Source organism: Bemisia tabaci, chromosome 1, assembly GCF_918797505.1.
Source record: "Bemisia tabaci chromosome 1, PGI_BMITA_v3".
Lineage (NCBI taxonomy): Eukaryota > Metazoa > Arthropoda > Insecta > Hemiptera > Aleyrodidae > Bemisia > Bemisia tabaci.
Window position 1 is genome coordinate 81,469,200 of NC_092793.1, and position 24,703 is coordinate 81,493,902.

A 24,703-nucleotide genomic window follows, 5' to 3' on the forward strand; every position below is an offset into this window, starting at 1 on the left:
AAAAGTTAAAGAAAAAATTGAAATTTCAAAAAAAGACGTGCCTTTTTAATTACATTTTACTATATCATATATTTTTTTCATCAAAATCGGCGTCGCAAAAAAATTCCATGCAGTAGAGGGATATGCCGCAATCGTGCGCCCAACGGGCAGATAATTGAAATTGACAGACAAAACGATAGGCAAATAAGAAATGAGGAGTATGGAGCAATCCTATCGGTTGAAGTGGGTGCGGTTCCTATAAACTAAGGAAGAAAATGATGGACTAACTTATAGGGTCTCTCGTTGGTTGCTGTTAGTTAGTCTATTATATACCTATACCTCCTTTGTCCATTGCAACAACCTGCTTCCACCGATAGGATCCTCCAACCTTTGTCCTCCTTGTCCATGGCTTGTCTATCAATTTCTATTATCGGCCCGCTTGCCTACCAACATGCCTATCATCTCGGTAGTTATTCTGAGAATAGCTTTCTTGCAGCCCACAGGGATAGGTATGGCATTTGCGATTTACAAATTCACGGAGATTTTGGAGAACGCATGAGACTTCCTCCGCTCTAAAATTTAGTTCAATTATAGGGAGATAGCTTTTTAACTGCCGTAGTACGTCTTTTCCATCATTTTGTCACCATTTCGGGGCGTTTGAAATTATCTCGAGTCTTTGGACTGTTTGGAAGCGGGCTTGTCCGGGATTTTGGCTCCAAAAATATGCAATAAATCATCACGTAATCTCCTACCCGTTGGTGCTTTCAGAATATTAAATAAAAAACACAAGGTTTAGTGACCCATTGGGAACACATCAGTATTCCCCTAAAAACTTGTCAAGCTAATGGAAAAATCAATCTCAAAAAATCATCAAATCTTCAGATGTGAGTTTTTCGAACAGACAATTCGTGCTCCCCGGTGTATTTGTTGCGTATGCGGCACTATTGAAGGCTGACCTCAAAAGAACGATAACTGCAATTAGGTCAACGCGTTGTCCGATACTATCGTAATTCATGGAGGCAAATTTATATGTATTTTATTAAAAGATACACATCCGCACTCTCTGGTAGACTTATTATATGTTAGTAAAAATTATGTAACTCATATAGCTGTAAAGCTTCACTCTGAATGCAGTACATTTTCCGCGGCGCGCGGCGCGGCGTGGCAACCTCTGTGCGCACTCGTCTATTCTGCTAATACTGAAATATTGTTTACACTCATCTCGACCCACCCTCGGTAGAGTTGATGCTCCTTACAATAAGCAATATTATTCCGGGAAACAAATATGGATTTATTGTTTCCTGGATCATTGTGTAGCCTCGAAGCCACTGAGGAAAGTTGCATCATATGATATTGCGACATTTGGCTGAAATTGATGTGTCGTGGGCAAAATAGTAAAATCAGACATTTTGTCGTCATTAGGGTTGTAGTGCGTGAAGCTAGAATGGGCGCGTAACGTCAATTTCTCGAAGATTTAAGCTGCAAAATCAATGGAAGATAGGAATTTTTCATTCAAAATTCGTTGCAAAACGCTCAATTGAGAGGAAAACTGAGCGTCACGTAATTTCTTAGGGAGGTGAAGACTTTTGTTACGGATGCGTCAAGAGGTTGAGGGGGTCTAAAAATCCGATTTTTAGTATTACGTAACACTGATTGAGGGTCTGAAATGGAAGAATTTTGCAGATAAGGAAGCAATTAGTAGGAACTCGAAATGAAAGAAAGCGTGAAATAATAGAGTTGACGGACTGGTGAGGAGGATGGTAGACGGCCGGTTGCCAAAACAAGTTTCGGATTTGATTCCTCCCAGGAGTGAACGTCGTGGACGTGCAATAAAAGGTTATGACGAGCAAGACCGAATAGATTGATGTAGTGACTGCGTCATTCGATACATCGCAATGAAATAATCGAAATCAAAGTGGCCGGTTAGAATTCGATTAGTTTTGCCGCGCTTCCTGGGCTGTAAAACTGAAACAGCCAATCAGAGGGTTGAATTTTTTGAGGTTGAGGTTTTGTTTTTGTTCACATTTGAACCAGCGGATACATCGATCTATCAAATGGATTACATTTTGAAATAAGGAACCACTATTTCTGGCTCCTCCATAAAAGCACCTTTCTGCACAGGGAAACCATGGCGCATATGTTGTTTCTAAAATGAGCCAGAAATAGTGGTTCCTTATTGGAAAATGTGGTCCGAATGATGTAATCATCAAATCAGTCTATTACCCAGAGTGCCGGAGTGGTTTAGCCCCCTGGGCTCCCTGGCCGATCTTTTTTCAAATTCCAGATCCTCGCAGGGTCCTTGGAATCTTAAAGACAGATTTAGAGAGCCCCTAGGCCTAGAATTTGGAACGTAATAAGGCCCTTAAATTTTACAATTTGGGGTCTCTAATAACCATCGCCCCGGGCCCCTGTGCGCAAATCTAGCCTTGGTGGCCTCGATGACGGTGGCGTGGCGTGATTTGTGATTTTTATGTCATTTAAACCTATGGTAAAGAATCGATTATTAAGGCGTTCGCTGCGAGCACCCTGTTTATCGATCCTTTCCCATAGGTTTAAATGGCAAATCAATCGATATTTCGCAGTTCACACCACGCCACTGCTCGATGCCCAATGAGCGTCGTCCCTCAATCATTAAGTAACGCACGTTTTCGGCATGTTTGACCCCCTCTCCCCCCTTGTAACGCTTTTGTGAGGCAGGTCCCTATCATCCTTCAACACTTAAATACAAAATGGCGTAACGCTTTCCTCAACTCCCTCCCCCTCAGTGCGATACATAATTGGACGTATTTCTACCAAACAGACCTATGTGCAAGTGAGAAATATGGGGTGTGCTCGTTAGTTCTCTTTGCGTAAGAGTGAATGAGAATAATAAAGCGCCAGTGACGTCAGCGGCAACAAACGAGACCCGGCGCACCGGGGAGATCCCCGCGGGGTGTCAGTAACTCATGAGCCCTGTCCACAAGGCTCTCTTGCCATGCCCGCGGCTCATGAATTCTGCATTCAGTTGCGCATAGGTCTGTTTGATAGAATGCAATATCCCGCTTTTCCAATTCTTCAAAAGGAATCACGCCCACTTTTACATTGCTTCTTAAGCAGCTTCGACGAGCACACCCCATATTTCTCACCTCCACATAGGTCTGTTTGGTAGAAATACGTCCAATTTAGAGACGGTTCGGCTCCTTGGTTATTGCAGAGAGTGTAAGGAGAGGAGGGGTATCGATAAGGGCCTTTTTCGGCCCCTTAGAGCACATCATCTAACTAAAACCAAACCAGGGTTGAAATGTGTCCTAAAGCCTCCTTGATAACATATCAAAGGCTCATTTTAGTCAGACGATGTGCTCGGTGTCAAAAAAAGCCTCGGAGTGATATTATAACACGCATTTCCGCTGAAATGCGCCTGCAGACCTATGTTCAGGCAACCGTTTAAAAACACGTATCCAGTGGCCTATGGACTAAATCATGATTCTTTCCGTAAACTACATTAAGTCAACTTAGTAATCCCGCATGAATTTCCAGATTCTAGGGAGGGGGGGGGGCAAAAAAGGCCCCTATCGATACCCCTCCTTCGGCCGATAAGCGCCCGAGATTTAGCGGACGTTATGTACGTAAAAGAAAATGTTTTTCATTTTTTGGCCTTGTCCACACGAACGCGGTTCGCGGAACTCAGTTCGAGGAACTTGTTCCCGGAACAAGTTTTTTGCTGAGCTGAAACTCATTCCTCCAAAACCTGGAATTTCCCCCGTGCTCCGAGCTTCTAAATATGTTTCTTTTGATGTGAATTTGCTTGTTTTTGTTTTTCACGTCCTTTACATATGATCTAAACATTTATTTTTGTTACTTTGGCGGTCATAATAATCTATTATTTTGCAATAATTGTATAGTTTTATTGAAGTTCCGGTTCCAGTTCGGACGAACCCGTGTGGACAGCATGCCTCGTTTCAAGGAATAAGTTCCGGGAACTGAGCAAGTTCGAGGAATAAGTTCCGCGAACTGCGCTCGTGTGGACAAGGCCTACAAATGAGATGAGTGTTTTCTGTAATTAACGTACTTTTCACTGACGGGCGCTGAGAAATCGGTCAATCATTGTTCCGCGATCGTGTCAAGAGTCTTTGGCGGGGCGACGACGATTTTTCACGAGTGACGCGGACACGGATATACGGATAGTGCCCGCGTAGGGCGGGGCGGGGCGGGGCGACGGGTGAAGTGAGGCATTGAATGACTCTTAGTACGCTAGCTAACATAGATCCATTTATAAACGGAACAAAGAAAGCTCTGGGCGGCGTTTTGATCTATTGTTCGGGCAAAGATTGAAATCCGTCGCCGCGCCGCGCCGCGTCGCAGTTATATTTAAAAGCGCCGCGCCGGGGCGGCCGGGGACCAGCACTGGCCACCGGGAACCTGCCAAAACGGCCAAACGGAGTGGCGGGCCGGCCGGCGCACAGTGGATCGAGGCCATCGGAATTATCGGACCTAAATTCTGAACTAAAACTGCAAATTTTGATGTTTCGTTCGTCACATTTTAAATTTTAAAGGGTGCGCCTAGAAGAATATTTTACGAGGAAACCAATGGAACCACTTTTAGAACCTCACAGTTTTGTATGAGCGGAGTTATGAGCTTTTAAAGTTATCAAATTTTGTCCGACCTCCCCGATGGACTCGTTCCATTGTGCGGTGCGGCGCGGCGGGCTCGTGGACTCGCCCGCGAACTCTGCACCCCTGGAATCGCCAACACGTACCCCCGTCGTGGACCAACTGTAGATCGTCTTCAGTGGCATGCATTGCGATATATCAATCGATTTACTATTCAAACCTACGGGAAGAAATCGATAAATAGATCGATTCTTTGCCATAGCTTTAATGGGGAAATATCGATAATCGATCGTTCACGCCACGCCACTGATGGTCTTCAAGTTCCGTTTAAGGCACTCTATTTTCGAGTATATACCTTCACGCAACTGTTAAAGCTCTTAAGTGCGGCTAACGTTGCCTATCTAAATTATTGAAGGCGAACTGAACAGAGTAAGCGCCCAGAGCGCTCAGATTTTCAAGTTTCCTATTCAAGACATTAGTTACATTTTTTTTCTCTCAGAATTTGCCCTCAACACTTCTCACTGTCAACTTTTGATCTTTAAGTTCCTTCTGCAGCCCGACCACAGACTTTGACTTCCATCGATATTGATAGAACTCAGTTCCATTCCAATGGAACCCCATTGGAATGGAACTGAGTTCTATCAATATCGATGGAAGTCAAAGTCTGTGGTCGGGCTGCTGGCGGGGCAATGCGTTGACGACGATGTCAAAGTATCAACTACGTATAGCTGTTTTCTGTGGGTATCATACCAAGCTCTACTCTCCCTGGTAAAAATTGGCAGTAGAATCGGTGTTCCTAAATACCATAGACCTAAAGCCGGCTGTAAGATTTCCAATAGCTTCTGTAGCCGGCTGTACAATTTCTTTTAGCCTTTTATAGCCGATGGCGACTAAGCAACAGCCAGACGATAAAGTTTATGCTAAACGTTTACTAAATACGGACTTAGTTAGTTTTTGGAATACCGCTATCTTTTTGTGCCGTAGTATCTTGATTTATTTTGCGAGGAAAGATCTGTACTTTTAAAGGATGCCTGTTACTCTTGATACGTTCAATTTCGTATAATACTGTGCAACACCTCTGTTGTGAAGTAGTTGCTTCAGGCGCCGTGGCACGCTGCGGCGCGGCGGGCGGGCAGAGAGCGCGAAACGCGCATTGGCGCCTACAAACCTAACAGGGATACTTCACGCATTGCGCAATGCGTGAGGTATCCCTGTTAGGTTTGTAGGCGCCAGTGCGTCGCCGCTCCGCTTTGTGTTAGGCTCTAATATTTAATCTTGCGGAGTCAGCGTTTTTCTACTCATGATTTTGAAATGTTTGCACACTCTGTATGGATTATTCTCATTTTAATTGATGAAAAAAATATGTTTTAAAGGAAAATATAATGTGTGTTTTGTAAATGCTAAGGTAGTTCCGTATCAAACTTAATAATTTCCAAAGCACACGAATTTTTACACAATTTCTTATAGCCTTTTATAGCCAATGACGATAAAGTGTGAAGCCCGACGATAGGAACTATAGCCCGACTGTATACTTTTTTATAGCTGCGTATAGCCCGGCTATATGATTTGCTCTGCTTTCTACAGCCAGCTATATGATTTTCAATAGCCTTCTTTAGTCGGCTTTAAGAACTCCTACGGTATTTTGAAACGCAGCTCCTATCGCCAATTTTTACCAGGGCTTTGTTACTTCCGTCTGTATTAGTTCAACTACTATCCAGCACTGCCGTGCTGAGGAAGAACGCCGTATGAGCCTTCAGACTTTGCCAAGTTTCCTTCGATAAAAACTGAATTCACTGGGAAAATTGTGAATATTTTTTTTCCAAAATTTGCAGACAATTCTGTACGCTTTTTAATCTAAAATATCTGAAAATTTTAAAGGAAACTATGCATGAATGTCGTCAAAAATCCATGTGTTATCAAGGAAAATTTGGTAACTCTCGAATGTTCATATGGCGTTTTTCCTTAGCACGGCAGAGCACATCAACTACTTTCCACACCCTACAACAGAAATCCACGTAACCTATGTGAACCAAATGCTTGAGCGCATTACGTTACCGGAGGGTTGATTCTCATGGTCCTCACAAGTATATTTTATCATGACAATATGCATAAGTTAAGTATTTCTTTTTTGATGGGTAAATCGTGGCCTTCGGGTAACTACTTTGTCCCGGCAGGATCGATTTTTGCATATTATTTAATAATGGTGAGTGGGGTGAAAAAGAGGGTTAGCGTACCAAATAATGAAGTTCTTGCATGTTCCAGTAATTTGCAATTTTACCATTCATCCATATGTAAAATTTCGCTAGAAATCCGATGGCTCCACTGTTTTCTCTGAGATCCACTCCCAAGCTCAAAAAAAGTTCTCAAAGCTCAGATCATAATGGTGGGGATATCCTATGATACGTTGAGCTTCCATCTCAATATCTAGTCAAACTCTCCATGCACAGATAGAAAGCATACGTAAGAAGGGTTGCTGTGGTTCCAACTTTGGAGTCCCTAAACAAGCTGACGCACACAGACCTGCTACTGTACTATCTCCGTATGTGAGGTAAGTACATATGTACACAGAGAGTTTGACTAGATCTAGAGGTGGACTCTCAACCCAGCGTGGGATTTCTTCACCTTTACAGCCTAAACTTTGAGAGTTTTTTCGAGCTTGGGAATTGACCTCAGAGGAAACCAGTGTCACCATCATGTTTCTCGCAAAATTTTACCTGAGAAAAATTACTTTAATTTCAGATCTCGAAATTGCCAAATCTCTATGTTCGCATCATCTCCGGCGTGAAATTCTGAAGGGGTAACGTCCAGCGCACAGAGATGTGATTCATAGCTTATCTATAGCCGCATTCCCTCGGATTTCAGTTCTGCCGTGCTAAGGAAGGACGCCGCATGAACATTCAAGAGTTGCCAAATCTCTTTGGATTGAATGTTTATTCTTGAGGAAAACCATGAATATTTTTCCTTGAAATTTTCAGACACTTTAGATCAAATTTCAAACAAAATTATCTGAGATTTTGGTGGAAAAACATTCAAAAATTTTCCTGAAAATTAGTGATTTGCCAGAGGAAATTTGGCAACGCCTGAAGGCTCATACGGCGTTTTCCCTTAGCATGGCAGCAATTTCTGAGCATACAATAGGATCTCACTGGCTGGAAGTTTTCCAAATTCATCCCCATTCGTGAAAATCATAGAATCTAACAATAAGAATGGCGAAGGAATTTGAACTTTCACCCCGAGTCCGGGTGCGTTGACTGAGGGGAGTCAACGAACGGCCGCGGCTCGGAGGAGCGTGTGCGTCTCTGCGCCCGTGGATGGCGGCTCGAAGAAGCAGGCTTTTTATTTTAATTTCACGAGGAATCCGCGGTCTAATTTTATGGTCAGTGAAAGAGGAGCCGCTTTCAATTAGTCAAAATGGCTCGGCTTTGACTGGCGTAAGACGGGGGGCTCTCCGCGAGAGGCCGTGTGCTGCCGCTGCGACCGGGTGTCGCGCCTCGCGCGTGGGTGCCGTCATCTGTTCGACTTCGACTTCGACTCGGGCCTCCCTCTATATTTCCGTTTCATATCATATGCCAACTTGATCAAAAACTCAAGCTCCAATTCATAAATAAGCCCCACGTCCATCCTCGTCTGATCGCCATGCCAACCGCTCGTATTTTACTTTTGAATCTCTGTCACGTTTAGATCCTCGACTTTGATGCAATGCACTCTCGGATTACTAATCAAATTTTGCTCGCATTTTGAGAATGAGATCGGGTCAGCTTTAACTCCCCTTTGGATAAAGGCCATGTTTCGATTCGTTTGACTCTCACTCCCTTTGAATGACTCTAATTGAATTTAAAATGTTTAACCTTTAAAACTTGTGCCTTTAAAGCATGTAAGGCTTTAACCCCCCTTTGGATAAAGGCCACGCTTCGATTCGTTTCACTCTCACTCGCTTTAAATGACTCTAATTCAATTTAAAATGTTTCTAATGGAGAATTTGTAGGTGTCTGAAATTTTATGAATTTCCTGCTTGAGAGGAAACAATTGAGTGATCCAAACGCGAGGATGCCCGCAGCTCGGAAATTGAACAATTATCTAAGAAGATATGACAAAATAATCTAATCTGCTGAAATACATGCGTTTAAATGGGAAATACCGCCGAATGCCGTCACTTGGCGGCGCATTTTTCCAGTTTTAAATATATTTTTATACTTTTCCCCTTATCAGAAATGTTTTTAAAAAATACTGCAAAATCGGTTCTGTAAAAAATTTCCCGTGCAAATTCTCCGTTCCCTCTAAATTGGAGGCTCATTTTTTTTTTAACCTACGACAATTTATTTGACCCATCTTCAGTGCAGGAATATTTGGAGGGAGGGAGGGGGGGCTCTTCACAGCTCGGCAAACTAGACAGGGTCCAGTAAAGCTGCCGGAACTACTCATTCATGCTCTAGGCTTACACATTTCCAGGGATTATGGCAGAGTGAAATCTGTTTCTGCAGATACGATACACTCGTCAGCTCCGTGAAAATTTGTCGGCACTACCAGGATTCGAGCCCGGGACCTGTTGACCTACACAGTAAGACACGCTGACTACCAAGCCAACCTGGCCACTGGGGGGTACGCGGCCCAACCCCTAGAAAGCGCTTCGCACCCTCTGCCCTGCGCGGGCCTTGGAGAGTTAATCGAAATAGAGCGGGCTCATCTAGGAACTATCTCCTACAGATGGCCTTGAAAATCATTAAAATCATGAAAATTGGCCCAGGATATCTTTAAATCGAGCGGAGAGAAAAGAAAATTGAAAATTTACATTGTTAAAATGAAAAAAAATTCACAAATTTATCATCACGTAATACAAAAATACATTTTAATGCCAATTTGGCTGGCTTTCATAGAACATGGTAAAATGATTGAAAAAATAATCGAGCTACAAGCCAAAAATAAATTAAACAAGTAATGTTCCAAACTACATAGAGATGAGAAATAATAAAAAAAAATATTATTGAAATATAATTTGTTTAATTTATTTTTGGTTTGTAATTCGATTATTTTTTCAATCATTTTACCATGTAATACAAAAACTTGGTCACATTTTGAGAATCCAAATAGAGCGAGTTCATTCAAAGGGGGTCGCGTGTGGATAACCGCAAAAATCAAGAAAATCGGGCTAGTGGAACGGTAGAAAGAACTGTGACAGAACCGAAATGAAGGGTCGACCAGGGCAGGGGGAGGGGCAGAGGGTCCAGCCGCACATCCCATCTCGGGCCCTGGTACCAATTTTCTGGCCCGGGCCCCTAGCACAGGGGGGGGGGGGGTTCGGGGGGCCTCCCCCCGGAAATTTTTGAAATTTTAAATCTATTTGGACGCATTATGAAGCTCTTATGATGGAGATTTTCCATCAATTTCTGCAGAATAATTACGCCTTTTTGTTTACTTTCAGCACCAAAAACTTTCGAATTGTTGCATTCAAAACATCTATAAATTTTTTTTTGAGGGGGCAGATGATAATTTTCAATTCTATGGGGAGCCGGGCCCCCCTGGACTCCCTTTTCGTACGTCTATGGCAAGGAAGTTAAGCCATTGAAGTCGAGGATGCCCAGAAAGGACCCTCTTAGCATCCGACAACGGAAGAAAATGAAACACCGTTACTAAAAATATCATTCTACATATACTCAAAATCTTGAAAATCTCTAAAAAAGTAAGAAAAATTGTATAGTGCCCTAGCGTGTTTTTGAAACTTTATTCACCTTTTGCGGAATTTTTAGGGTAATTTTTTCACTTTTCCCTACGAGACAAGGGTTACACATGAATTCGTAGTGGTTTGTCACCTGCGTCACGGGCCCCTCCAGGGCCCGGGCCCCGGTACCAAGGACCCAGTATCCCCCCCCTTGTGGCGGGCCTGGTGACAGAAACCGAAAATGAAAGGGGTCAGACTCAGAGAGCAGGAGAGGCAGAGGGGCAGAGGGGTCGAAACTTAACATTGGAGTGCGCACGCGCATGTATGAGTAACATGTTGACGGTGAAACTCCAAAATCATGTCTCGGTTTGCGATGTTGCGGACTTCCTGTCGCACTTGATTTTCTAAATGGAAAACTACTCAACGTCAATCCTTAAAAACTTCCTTGATTTTTATCCTCTGTGCGAGGCAAATTCTGTAAATACATCAACGAATGATGTTAATTTGTTCTCCTTTCAAAAAAGAAAGTAGGAGCGGAGATTATTAAACACTGCGAACGAGATAAGTTGTTTGGGAGTTACATCGTCGATTTGTAGGTAGTTAGGTACCAATTGGACGCATTTCTGTCAAACGGAACTATGTGCATTATAACGTGAGCCCTGTAATGCATGTATTCTTATGGGTCTTAGGGCTCATCTCTTATAGCACATAGTTCTGTTTGATAGAAATACGTCCAATTAAAAACCTCGTCCACCGACGCTAACCTGTCCTGCACCGAGCTATTACCTACTTCCTGTGCGAGCAGATTACTGAAACCGAAAGAAAACTTTTCGAACGATCTCTATCAACAATTAACATTTCAAGATGGAGCGATTATCTGAAATAAGATCATTACAGAGACAAACGATAGTCTCAGGTATCAACCCGCAGGATACAACTATTCGTGACCGATGACTGTCCGTGTTGCATATGCGAATGATTGAAGGAGTATTGTGGGCCGACTCGATCAACAGTATGGTCAAATGTTCCTCGTCGACAAATAAAATTGCACGATAGAACTTCAACGACTAAGATTATCTTTTTGACAGAAGAACGTTTATAAGAAGAGTGAGGTCATATACTTCCATAGTACTGGCAAGTTGTTGTCCCCTTTTTTGATTTGTTTATATGTTTTAGACCATCTCGAAACACTTACGGCCGTAAGTAAACGAACGCTCTCAGTCATCGTAATTTTCGAATGTCCAAGACTCACTGACTCGACTTGAGACAATCTGGACTCCTCCAGTGGCGTGGCGTGAATTTCGATACATCGATTGTTATACCATTTGAATCTATGGTAAAGAATCGATAATTAAGGTGTTCGCTGCGAACACCCTGTTTATCGATCCTTTTCCATACGTTTAAATGGCATTACAATCGATGTATCGCAATTCACGCCACGCCACTGGACTCCTCTCCTGCCGTCCCGAAGAAAAACGTCGTAAGAGCACTCAAATGTTGCCAAAGTTCCTCTCAGAAATAGTTGATTTTTGAAGAGAGTTAAGAACATTTTTCCTTGAAATTTATATGCACCGTAGATCAAATTACGAACAAAATTGTTGGTAAAATTGAAAGGAAAATACCTGCAAATTTTCCCGACAATTCGTAATTTGTTAAAGGAAATGTTGCAACATCTGATGGCTCATACGTGGTTTTTCCTTACGGCAGTCTAGTCGTAACGTTATGAAACATTGCTTTCTGCATTTCCCTTTTCGGTACCATAAAATGGTAACCTGCCTCTCTCGGCCGAATGCCACAAGATAAGCTTCTTTCTCAATTTTTTTGCAGATATATAAAATGCTCGTGCAGTTTTACGTGCGTGTCAATTAGATATCCGGGAAAATACATATCTTAATGCCAGAAATTCGATTGCAAAAAGAGACACTTACACATAGGGGTCAAGTGGGTACAGAGGGGCACAAATAGGGGGAGATGACTTGATAGATCCTTCCCATTGTGTCGTGAGACAAGTAAATGGAAGCACTGGTTTCATACATATGAAAGGGGCGAGGTCTGTTCTAGAGCAAGGTATATATAATTGGACGTATTTGTACTAAAAGGAACTGTGAACATAACGATTGCGTGTGACATAGTTCCTTTTAGCATAAATACGTCGCAATTGAAGCGCTGGGTGCAGAAAGAGAATTTCTCGATTGCTGTGTCTCAGGATCTCCATTAATGTTTCATCCATTATATTTGAAGCAAATGCATGAAATTCGTTAAAACTTTTGTTGAATTTTATGATTCATGGTTTTACAATGCTGAAAACTAAGAATTTTAGAAAATTCCCCCAATAGTTACCTCTCTAAGACATAAATTAGCAACAGAGATTCTGAAACACCGCAACCAGGAAATGGCATTTCCGCACCCAACGACTCAATTTTCTTCCGCACTTTGTTCTGAGTTTACTCACATAATAATTGCTGTGTTTCATACTTTGGCACAACTTTATAATACAAAACAATCGTTTTTATTTCTTCTCTTTTTGAGTGCCTCCATGGCTCAAAACTTCGCATTTTGAGATTTCTTTACCCAAAGACCTTGCGGTAATTTCTAACGGAACTGTGAGTTAAAAATGTATTATGACGACTGGGTAAAAAATTAGAGGCCAGATTTTATCGGACTGCAAACTTGGCGGGTAAACCAATGACGCGGGGGTCAAGGAAAGAAGGATGGGGACAGAAAGGGGGGGTATCGGGGGGTATCCTCGCCCTCTCCACTCAGATCCCTCTCTTATGTTTTCAGACGGCGGGCCATTGTTTTACCGTTTATTTCCTCGGAGAGTAATTAAGCAAAATTATGAAGGTTATTAATGTATTTAATGTTGCGCTCCGCGTGTTCATTTTCCGCGCTTGATATTTTATCCGAAGCACATAAGTTTCTCCATGACATTTTTATCATAGCGGCGGCACTTTTATTTTTCTATTTTTTCTCTCGCGTCCAACAGAAGCAGGAACAAAAAATTTCTCTCGAACAATAGGACAATATTAGATGAATGAAGAAGATTGTGCCTTTCAATTTATCATCTTTATACGTCTGGTCAAACGGGAAAATTCCCTAAATTTTTCACTTTTAGCTCTTCGCTCCTGACGTAATAAAAATGTGGCCTTCAGATAAATTACAAACGAAATTGAAAGACTGTTTAGAAATAAAAGCATTAAAATTGATGCCTTAAAGTGTGAACATTGACGCCCAAGTCCCTCACCTTCCATAGATGAAATTATTCAGTTTGAGATTGAATAAATGGGAAAAATCTGAAAACCTATATTGAGGTATGTCTTTCAAAAAGTTTGGATTTTTTTTGTTTTATCGTACCTATTCATCAAAAACAACGACAAAAAACCTACCTATGCTCCGCGCAAGTTTTTTAAGGGGATGATCATGATCCTCTACCCACCCCCCCCCCCCGACCACTCTGCGGTGTCTCTCACCAGAACTCCAACCCCTCCCTCACGTCCGTCATGGAAAGTACAACGTAAGTGCCTCATCTTGAGCTGTTTTCCACTAAAATGGTTGCGCACAATCGCAAGCATTAGTAGGCGCATAGTGGTATCGTAGTGAAATGGTACTCTCACTCGGTCCACACACAAATATGAGTTTTTTATCAAACGGAAAGAGCCTACTTTAACGCCCTGTCAGTTTGCCTTCAATTTTTAGTGTAGGCAACACATGCTCCTACGTGGTCGAATAGTGGTATCATGCCCCCACAAGTCAAACGGGCTCTGTTGGCGAATCTGTTTTTTAGAATCGCGTCAACTTATTCAGCTTTTTTAATGGTGTTTCTCTTGGCTATATGAATCAGTGAGAACGAAAACGCACCCACTCGGTAACTCAAAAATGCTCAATTTTCATTAAAGACAATCGATTTTAATAAAGGTCATCGAAGTTAGGGCATCTGTTCAAACTCGGACCTTTAAAGTGTCCTTAAGCACTTGCACTGAAAAAAAAATCTCGGTGTATTTACTAAGAAAAGGGCAAAATTACCAAGAATTCAGGGTTCTATTTGATCCCAATTTTTTCTTGGTAAAATTACCATTTATGGAATTGGTAATTTTACCGAGAAATCTCTGTAATATTATTGACTTTCTCGGTAATTTTACTGGACCCCGGTAAAAACGCCAATATTTTTTATCGACTGTGGTAGAATCACCGAGATAAAATGGCAAAGTTACTGGGAATTGATTACCAATAAAAGTGGTATTCTTACCTAAAAAAAGGTTAAAAATACCGGTTTTTAGGTAAGCTTACCAGTCTGTCTTGGTAAAATTACCAATAATTGGTAAAAAAAAGTGAGATGGTATAGGTACCAACGGACCTTGGTAAAAATGCCGAGAATTTTTTTTCAGTGTGTCTTTCGACACCAAAAATACTTTTCTTAGACTAAGTTCTAACACTTACTGTGCAGTTTTGTGTGGGTCTTGATGATTTTGATTTTTCGAGTTGGTGTGTTTTCGTTTTCACTGATTCATATACAAGGTTGAGTTCAAATCCGGGTTCAAGCGCATTTTACCATTTACCGATAAACGGTCATTAACGTGAGAGCTCTTCTCATGCTCTTTTCCAGTATACAGCTGCCAACCTAATGCATGAATATTTCCTCTTTATTTTGCAATAGACAAGATGAAATTAGACTAGACTTCTCCCCTCAATACTCCTCATGAAAACGCAGGTTGGTTCCCCAGGGCGATTCTCCTATTTCCTTAGGGTTATTGCCTTCGTTGAATGGCGGAAGTTTGCAGTAGACGGATCTCGCGAACACCAATTAGGAGGCACGTCTGTTACAGATGGACAGTCGTGGCAATCTACTTATAATTTACGCGCAATATTTTTGCTCTCAAGTATTCGGGTTCAATGATTCATGCATACTGCAGACCTCGCATGTGGCCGTGCCGTTTTAACATATCACACCTGCACTCCATCTCGACTGGCGGGTCACCCGTGCATCGCGCGGGACGCTACATTACGCGCTTATTAGCCAACATTCCATGCAGTTAATTTTTTAATTACTCCTAAAGAATAATGATAAGTGAATAAGAAAAGGAATAACCGCAATGAGCCAAAGAATACACGTTCACTATTCACCTCACTCCTCACTGCGTGTCTCTCATTTTGCCGAGTTCGCCTTCAATAACCGTGGTGGCAATATGAGCGGCTTCGGAGCACGACTTGTTGCTCGTAAAGGGCCTTGTCACTTTTGCTCTGTTCGGCAAGGAACACACGTTAATTATTTCACTTCAATGCGTGTCTCTCATTGTGTTGAGTTCGCCATCAACAACCGTAATGGCAATATGAGCGGATATTCCCGATATGACCTTAGTATGTTCCCTTGACTTCATGATCATGAAGTCAAGGGAAGCCCAGTCAAGCCCACTTCATATAGAATGACTTTTTCCATTAAACTACACCATTTCCAAGAGAATCGATGATAAAAGTCGTCCGTATACCGACCTACGTCATCAAAGGAATCCAATATGCCCGAAATGCAAATACCTCCTCTTTTTCCTCTATGGCGAATCAGAGACACGGTTGTGTATTTTTTTTATAATTGCTCTATGGTGAAGCCACTGATTCAGTCTATGGGGGAACCTCACGACAGACTGCGCCTTTGAGCCCAAAAATTATAAATCCGGCCCTAGTTCACCGTCCCGTTTGGCATTTCAAAGGTGACAGATGGAAATGTCCAATAAAGTAGCAAAAATGTCCACCATGAAATACCTACCCAAACATTGTTTGTCCAGCGCAAAATGTCCATAAACTACAATGCGAAATAAAAGAAGCCAATATCTTATTTGTCTTACTTAAAAATTTTCCCAAAAAATACGAAATAATATGAAAGAATTGTGTGAATTAACGCAATAAATTTGAAAACTGGGCAGTTGGAGGTCCCGATTTCACATTTTCTTTCAACGATATGGACGCGTCTTTTCTTGGAACATATTTCTTGTAGGGCATTTTTCAGTTAAGACATTCATTTTTTTCGGACTTTTTTAACCATGGACATTTTTTTGGTCATTCTTGTAAGTGGACATTTTAAGTAGGACGTTATTCTTATTGGACACTTTCTACTGGACATTTCAACTGATTATGAGCACCATTTCAAATGAAGGACTCGGGCATGTGTGCCTGATGACGGAAAATCTTCGATGGAACAATCAAGGAGGCCTGGATAAAAGTTTTATGGATTACCGCAAATCGACGGTGAAACTACCAAACCACGTATCTCGGTTTGCGACGTCGCAGACTTCCTGTCATACTTTATTTTTTAAATGAAAAACTACTTAACATCCAGTCTTGAAAATTTCTGTGATTTTTCCTCTTTGTGCGGAGAAAATTCCGTGAAAATTTCAAGGAATGATATTGATTTGGTCTACTTCAAAAAAATAAAATGTGAGCGTAGATTTTTAAACACCGCAAACGAGATACGTGGTTTGGTAGTTTCACCGTCGAAATATGACATAACAGCCTGGCTGGGGGCACGAGGCAGGGCGCAGCGGCGTTTGGGTCAGACGTTTCTTGAACCGCGGGTCAAATTTGGACGAAAGCACTGTGCTAGCGCGAAGAGCGGCGCAGCGCGGCGGGCGGTTTTCAGAAATAGTCCGTGAAGCTTCTCTCGGGGAGCATATTTATTTCCGAGAGTTCATAATCTGCATCGTGAGATCTGCTCCTCTTTCAGAATCGCCCGAATCTCCGAAAATCCCGCTCTCCTGCATTTCCTCGCGCTAACAAGAGCTTTATTCCTATCAGCCCTCTCATACACACACACTCTCACAAGTGGCGAGGTGAATCGATTATCGATAATTTCCCATTTGAAGCAATGGCAAAGAATCGATTATTAAGGTGTTCCTTGCGAACACCCTGTTTATCGATCCTCTTCCATAGGTGTAGATGGCAGATCAATTGGATTACATTTTGCAATAAGGAACCACTATCTCTGGCTCTTCCATAAAAGCACGTATCTACATAGGGAAATTGATGGCATATATGTTGCTTCTAAAGTGAGCCGGAAATAGTGGTTTCTTATTGCAAAATGTAATCCAATTGATACAACGCAAAGCACGCCACGCCTCTGATTCACACGGGTTAGACTTCAAGACCGCACATCATTGATAATTTCAGCACAAACTTAAACTGTTTAACTGGCATCTCGACAGTTTCTAACGGACATTTTTATCGGAGCTAGGGTATGTCTATATGCCGAGCAATAGCTGGGGGGGTGGGGGGGGGGGGGCGATGGATGGAGAAATGAAAGGGTGAGAACCAAAGGGGCTCACTTGCATCGCAAGTTTTCAAAGTTTCACCAAAAAAATGATTCATTCACTTAAGAACAGCTATTTTTCCGATGAAATCTTTTGTAATTGTTTTTTTCTTAACGTGCCGAGAATTTACTAAGATACTATACATACAACATGCGCTCACGTTTGAAAATTGTCGGGTGAAACTTTAAAACGTTATACTGCAATTCGTCGCATGGCTGACAAAAGGGCGTAACTTCACATTGAGATGAGCCCGGAAAAGCATTGAATTGTATGAAAAACAGGGCTCATTGCAGAGTGTAGTTACGCCCTTATGTCAGGTAGGCGACGAATTAATTCCCTCCGACTCCCATCTCTTTAAATAGAGCTGAGCCCTCCCTCTTTTTTGAGTCCTTAAAGAGCTGTACCATGGTCATCATTTTCTTGAGCAGAAAACCATCGAAAGTAATTCCAAAGTTCAATTTCCTTTAGTTTTGGATAACGATGGAGGTTCAGTTAGTCTCCGAAAAACCGACCATCCAGTCCCAACCACTGTCCTGAAATTCTGACTACGGTCCTGGCCAATGTAATTGCAAAAAACTCTTCATGCTTTCACTAACTTGGTTACTTTGCGACAATAGTCTTGTGAATTTTTCTCAGGGTCGAATTAGCGCTCAAGGTGATGGGTTAAATGAGGTGCACATCGCAGGTTGTATACTTCGTAAATTGAAGGCGATTCAAACGCGTTATTGGTATTTCCTTATTTCCTGGTATGTATAATTCACGCATCTACCGATGTATGATTTTGTGGGGAAGGCAATTAACGATTCGTTCAAATAAACGAGGCACAGAGTGTGAGGGAATGAGGCATGATTTTTAGGTGCGCTCATAATACACAAGACAGATTCATTGTATGAGATTACCCGGTAGTTTATCCCCTGCCCAACTCAAGCCGAAACTACTACCACGTGACGTGGCAGCACAACGTTTTAACTCAACTCATTTTTGTTTCGATTTGTTTACATTCATATTAGTCGCTCTGGATATTGTTAAGACGGCCAGTCGCCAGTTTACATTGAGAGCTTTGAAAAAAGACCTACGTGCAATGGTGTAGAACGAATAACATAATATGCTTGTTAGAAATGTATACGAAATTTGTCTAGTGTTTTTCGTGTTAGAAAGTTAGCTGCCTTTTTTGGCCCTAAGAGATCCATATTCCGACATATCTGCACTTTTTCCATGTAGGTTCTCAAGCGAAGCCTGTTGTCAAAGAGAAAATAAGAGTCCGCAAAAAGTCCAAAAGTGAGTGACTGATCTTCCCGCCCTTGCTTTCCAGCCAATCAGACACCCAATGACCACTTTGGAGTTCCTTATGGAAAATAACATGGGGAATCAAAACCATACATTTCGTCGAATTCAGCGGAAAATATATCCATGCCTGATTTCTTGAGGATTTGGCGTTTCTATTGGCGTGCAATATATTCAACTTTCTTTGTAAAAAAACACCAAAGATCTTAATTTTCGAAATTTAAATTTTCCTCCACTTGGATCAATGTTTTTGACTACCCAACTGACTCAAGTGGTATAATATTGAAATTTCATATATCAAGATCTTGGGTGTTATTTTGGAGAAAGTGGAATGTATTACACACCAAGAGAAACGCCAAATCCTCGAGAAATAAGTCACTTTCCCGAAAATTCGGCTGCATGAATGTTAAAATAAAATGGTTTTAATTCCCTATGTTATTTTCCACAAGGAATTCAAAAGAGGTCGTCGGGGTCGGGTGTCTGATCGGCTGAAAAGCAAGCGCGGGAAGATGAGGCGGACACACACGGAGAAAAAAAACTTCGTGCGTGGGACCGAAGTTGAGGTCATATGGATCTCTGAAGTTTCCGGATCACCTATCTAAAAACCTGAGGTCCAGCTGCCGAAGTTCGGGTCAGACATCTAAAGTACTTCGATATTTACCGAAGGGTTCGGGTCACACATCTGAAGTACTCCGGTACAAACCGAAGTGCCTCGATGCATGTCTGACCCGAACTTGGGCAGCTGGACCTCAGGTTTTTAGATACGTGATCCAAAAACTTGAGAGATCCATAGGACCTCAACTTGGGGTCCCATGCTTGAAGTTTTTTTCTACGTGCACAGTTTGCTATTTAATGCGGATTTCCTCTTTGCCTGTCGCCTACAAAGAAGGCATCTGTTGATGAGTGAGATTGTTTACCTTTGTTCTCGAGGCCGGACTGGAGATCATGCTCGAACTCTTCCCCGGACGAGGACCAAGCTCGGTGGTTGCCGACGAAATCACCGGTGAGCTGATCGTAGCTGAAGTGTCCGCTGAGCACGGAATCCGCGGGGCTGACGCTGACCGAGGAATGAGAGTGATCGCTGGCCGAGTGGGGGTGGGGCACCTGGAGATGCCGCGAGTCCTCGCCGGTGCTGATCCCGGAGTCCTCGGACTTGGCCTCCGGCAGGTTCTCGCAGGTCTTCTCCCACTTGAAGGCCTCCTTCACCTTGGTCCACTTGGAGACCCGGGACTTGGCCAGGCTGGACATGGCCTTGAGCTCGCGCGACGATGGGGTCGCCAGGGACTTACTCCTCTCCCTCGGCGAGCGCACCACGGAGCGGTTCCCGTAGTAGGAGGACTTGGACTTGATGCTCCGCTTGTCCCGGCTCAACACTTGTCCACCTTGCTCGCCATCCTCCGAGCGGTCCGAGCTCTCCAGGTAGAGCACCCGCTTTTGGAGTTTGGAGTTCTGCCGCTTGAGCTGTCCCAAGTGCTCCATGAGCCGGTGGAGCTGCTCCAGGTGTTCCAGTCCTCCCGACTGCGCCTCCGTCGAGATGGGCATCTCTGTCTCCTTCTGGGCGGCGTTTGACACGCTTTCCGGCGACATGGCCGGTAGACCGGTGATAAAGTCGAGGAATTCCTTTTCTCTGAGCAAGGCTCTATTCAGTCGCTCTGGACTCTTCTCCGAGCTCCTGAATGATCCTCTCGGCGAGTCTACACAAGACTCCATCCCGATGGACTCACTGATTTCGTGACGCGCGGCGTGACTTCAACGCCTCTGTTGACAGTTTAGGGTTCAAGTCCCACGCGATGACACTTGAGGTGGGATTTCGGTCTCTTCCTTATCTTAAATTTTCGCATCGTCCCACTTTCACGATGAATGCAAGGATATAATGATTTTTTTAAAGTGACACCAGGGGAGAAAGAGAGATGAAAGCTAAAAAAGCCCGCGATTATAGGACACAATATGAAACTGGGAACCCGGTGTCTAAGTCTGATTGGAAATCGTGTAGTTGTAAAACTAGCATCGTAGTGGTATCAGTTGAGATCAAGGTAGTCTTCCGATTTTTTACGACAACTTCAAAATAGAGGAGGCAGGCCGATGAAGGAATTTCCGACACAGCTGGCAGCAGATTGACACTAAGTTTATGCACTCGCGTAATTTCTTTCAACACAAATAATGACTGAAGACAAAATATGAAACCAGTCAAACACTGTGCTGCTTTTTATCAATGCTTTCGAGGACGAACCACACTTGATAGGATCAGTTGACGTTTCTCTTCCGTTAAACCGATCGATGAATCTATACGAAGCCTCGTCCTCGTCTACAAGGAAAACACCGCAACATTTCCATCCAATAGTAATTCATTCATTATTCACGGAAAAATGTGAAATTCTTTTTTGCGCCTAGTATTGGTCGTAATGACTGAACAAAACGCACCGACCCGAAACTGTACTCGCATGCCACTTTCCGGGCCCTTACGGCTCTCTCCGTCTCCGTGTTGCGCGGTTGCTCCGTTTCGACTGGCGAGCGTTTTCACGAGTCCCTTCCCGCTGCAGCGCACGCTTGGCACCCTGCCACGAGCACTTTCAGCTGAAACCACGGCCTAACTCGAGCCCCGAGCCGCCACGCCGCTCCATGAAAACGCTTCATCAAAGTCGGCCGTCGGAAACATGAAACAACGAAATGGACCGCTAGACAGGGTGCCAAACCAAAGACGTAGAGTCCTAAACTAAAAACTAAAAACCACTAAGTCCTCAACAGTGCTCGAAACTCACCTTTGAGTTTTAGGAGCCACGAGGCGCATCGAGCCCGATTTTTAGGCGCCATTGAGCTTTTTTAGGGGCCAAATTGACTTTTTGCCTATATATTACGGCGCATTTAGTGAAAAGTTAAACGCGAGATGTTTTAGTCACAGAACTAGTAAGGAGCTGTAACTTGGGGGAGACAAAAGTACTAAGGATGAAATCGTGAAGAATAGAAAAAGCTTTCACTTGTAGTGCTGAAAATTTCGATTTATCACATAATATGAAAATTCATTTTTTTAGGGGGCAATTTATAGGGGCCACGCTGGCGCAGAACCTTCATTTTTTAGGCGCATTTGGCGCGTTGGCGCCTGTGAGTTTCGAGCACTGGTCCTCAAACTAGATTGTACCCCTGCTGATGTGTTTCCTCCCTATTTGTGCATGGAGAGTTCGGGACTCGAATTCCAGAAAAGCGTGCGATATCCTCTACATCAGAGCCTCAACTTTGAAAGCTTTTTTTGAGCTTGGAAATCAATTTCTGAGAGAATCAGTGGTGCCATTGTGATTCTCGCAAAATTTTCCAAAAGACAAAATATTTAAATAAAAAATCCCTGACACATGCAAGCACTCTATTGGAGATCACTATTGGACGTATTCATTCGAAATGGAAGTATGTGCATATGGAAAGATGGGGTAAGCTCGTTAGTGCTCGGGCCAAAAGAATGAATGGAAATTTAAAAGCGCCAGTGACGTCTGCGGCGACGATCGAGCCCGGGCACGACGGGGAGATCGGTGGCGGGACTCTTTAACTCATGAGCCCTGTTCACAACGCTCTTGTGACATATCCAAGGCTCACGAGTTAGCGCTCAGTTCCTTTTGATTTAATGTCAAATCCCGCTTTTTCATTTTCTCAAAAGGAACCATATCCACTTTTACATTGTGTCCTGTGCAGCTTGCACGAGCACACCCCATCATTCCACTTGCGCATAGTTCCTTTTAGCATAAATACGTCCCATTGTAAGATTTCTCTGTCATCCTAAGCAATTAATGAATGAATGGTGCTCGTGGATGTTCGAGGAATTTGCGATTTAAGTGTTTGGTCCTCAGTAAAATTTCGCGAGAAACACAAAGGCTCCACTGATTTCCTCATGCAGTAAAACAATTCCAAAGCTCAAGCTGCAGTGCGGCCAGTTTGCAATATAAACTGTGAACGTTAATTATTCGCTTTTTATATAGATTTAGAAACTTTAATGTATTCAATGTGTTTTCAGTTCTGCATGAAAAAGAGAAGGGATGTGCCTTTCAGATGTCCATTCTTACCCTCTCTTTTGGCCATTGTTGCCGGAAGAATTTAAAGATTTTACGGCCAAAAATATTATTTTGAAAACATATAAGTTCCCAGTTAACTTTAAGACCTGTTGAATAATTTTTTCCTCGAAAATATCTTTTAATTTTACAAAACTGAACGACGGGACAGAACGGGAAAGGACGCGACTTTTGATAACAACGTCTGGATTGAACTGTTCGGGCTCAACGGACGTGTGTGTTGCATCCTAGACAATTGAAGGCGCATTAACTTTCCTTCATTCACTGCTAAGGCGGAAAACGATGGCAGCACACTGCTGCAGTAAAAGATGATAGGACAGATTATTTATAGGATCGTCCACTCTTTTTCGCTCAATATTAACGTTGGTTCATGTAGTTGATTTTGCCGATTTTGTCCGAAAAAATATCTCATTTTAGGCCCCAAAATTGAATCTGGTTCAATGAACGAGTTGTAAAAAAATTTGGTTTTGTTCTTGATCAGGGAACCTCCGTTGATGCATGTGATTCAGGGCTAGATTATAAGGAGGGCACATGGAACGGCTGTAACAAGTGTCGTCACATCAAGGGTGCTAATATATAAGAGGCAAGAAAAAATAGAGAAATTAAAATTAAAGTTCGAAATGACATCGAACTTGTACCTTCCTTTGATCAAAAATACGAGTCTCCGAGTACGGAGGAGAAGTTCGTAATTTTGCGAGGCCAAAAATGTTCAAAAACGACAGAAAAATGCGATTTTTCGTGAGACAATCCAAGTACCTCGAAAATGAAGATTTCAATTATAGATGTTTCTTTTTATATTTCAACCTTATGATGTCTGAAATCGAAGTATCCACTTTTCAATAGACGCATCCGAACGCAAGGACCGCAAGAAATGGAAATCGGCCGAAAATGCTTAAAAATGACGAAAAATGCAAATTTTCACACGATAATCGAAGTATCAAAATGACGATCAATGTTGTATCATAGTATTTGGATGTAATCCTAGTTGAAAATTGGCCGAATATGATACCAAAATGTGGTTTTTTACAAGCAAACTGAGGGATCTCGAATAAAATCTTTACGATTTTTCGGCCGATTCCCGTTTCTTTTCGCTCCTCGACCGATCGATGATTGTATTGAAATATTAATGATGTGATTTCACACAAGGTTGAAACAGAAAAAAATATCGATATTTGAAGTCTCTTTTTTGAGACACTGTGATTAACCGGTAAAAAATTGTGTTTTCCCGTGACTTTTATTGAGCATTATTCTCGGTTCGGTTTGGGGCAGTGCCTCAGTTTGTAACATATACAGACTTCCTGTCATAATTTATTTTCTAAATGTACATTCCCTCAACATTTCTTCTTGAAAACTTTTTTGTCTTTGCGTGCAAAATAGTTTTTGAAACTTATTAGTGATGATGTTATTTTGACCTCTTTTTAAAACATTAAATCGGAACGTTGATTTTGAATCGCAGCAATCGATAAACACGTGTTTCCAATTTCATCGTCGAAATGTGAATATCGCTCTATTGCGAGTCGCCTTCAATGTAACTGAATAGGCTACAAGTCTATCTGGGAGCGCGAATAGTTATCTTTTTCAATTGCTTACATACATCTCGCTCCAGGTACTTCGTAAAAACATGCGCTTAAGTGTAATTTGGAAGAACCAATCGACGATGCATAAACTCTCTTTCTTTTTCTTCTTCTTCCTTTAGGGTACAAGCTCTGTTTATCCAGCCATGGATCGTATTCGATAGTGATTCGATGTATCGTTTGATTCAGAATAATAGAACATAACCTCAAACTAAAATCTTATGATGTTTGTCAGAAAAGTTGATAGTGAGAAATTTCGGGGCAATTTCACTA

At 42.4% G+C, this 24,703-nt stretch overlaps 1 protein-coding gene across 1 annotated transcript in view; it reads right to left on the reverse strand.

The window, feature by feature from the left end:
- The window catches only part of LOC109044041 (uncharacterized), an 82,499-nt gene extending 61,195 nt beyond the window's left edge, over positions 1-21,304 (reverse strand). The window contains exon 1 of the mRNA XM_019061517.2: positions 19,722-21,304. Within this exon, the coding sequence (XP_018917062.2) occupies positions 19,722-20,514 (793 nt within the window). The 5' untranslated portion in view covers positions 20,515-21,304. The remainder of the gene's footprint in view (positions 1-19,721) is intronic.
- Positions 21,305-24,703: the final 3,399 nt, after the last annotated feature.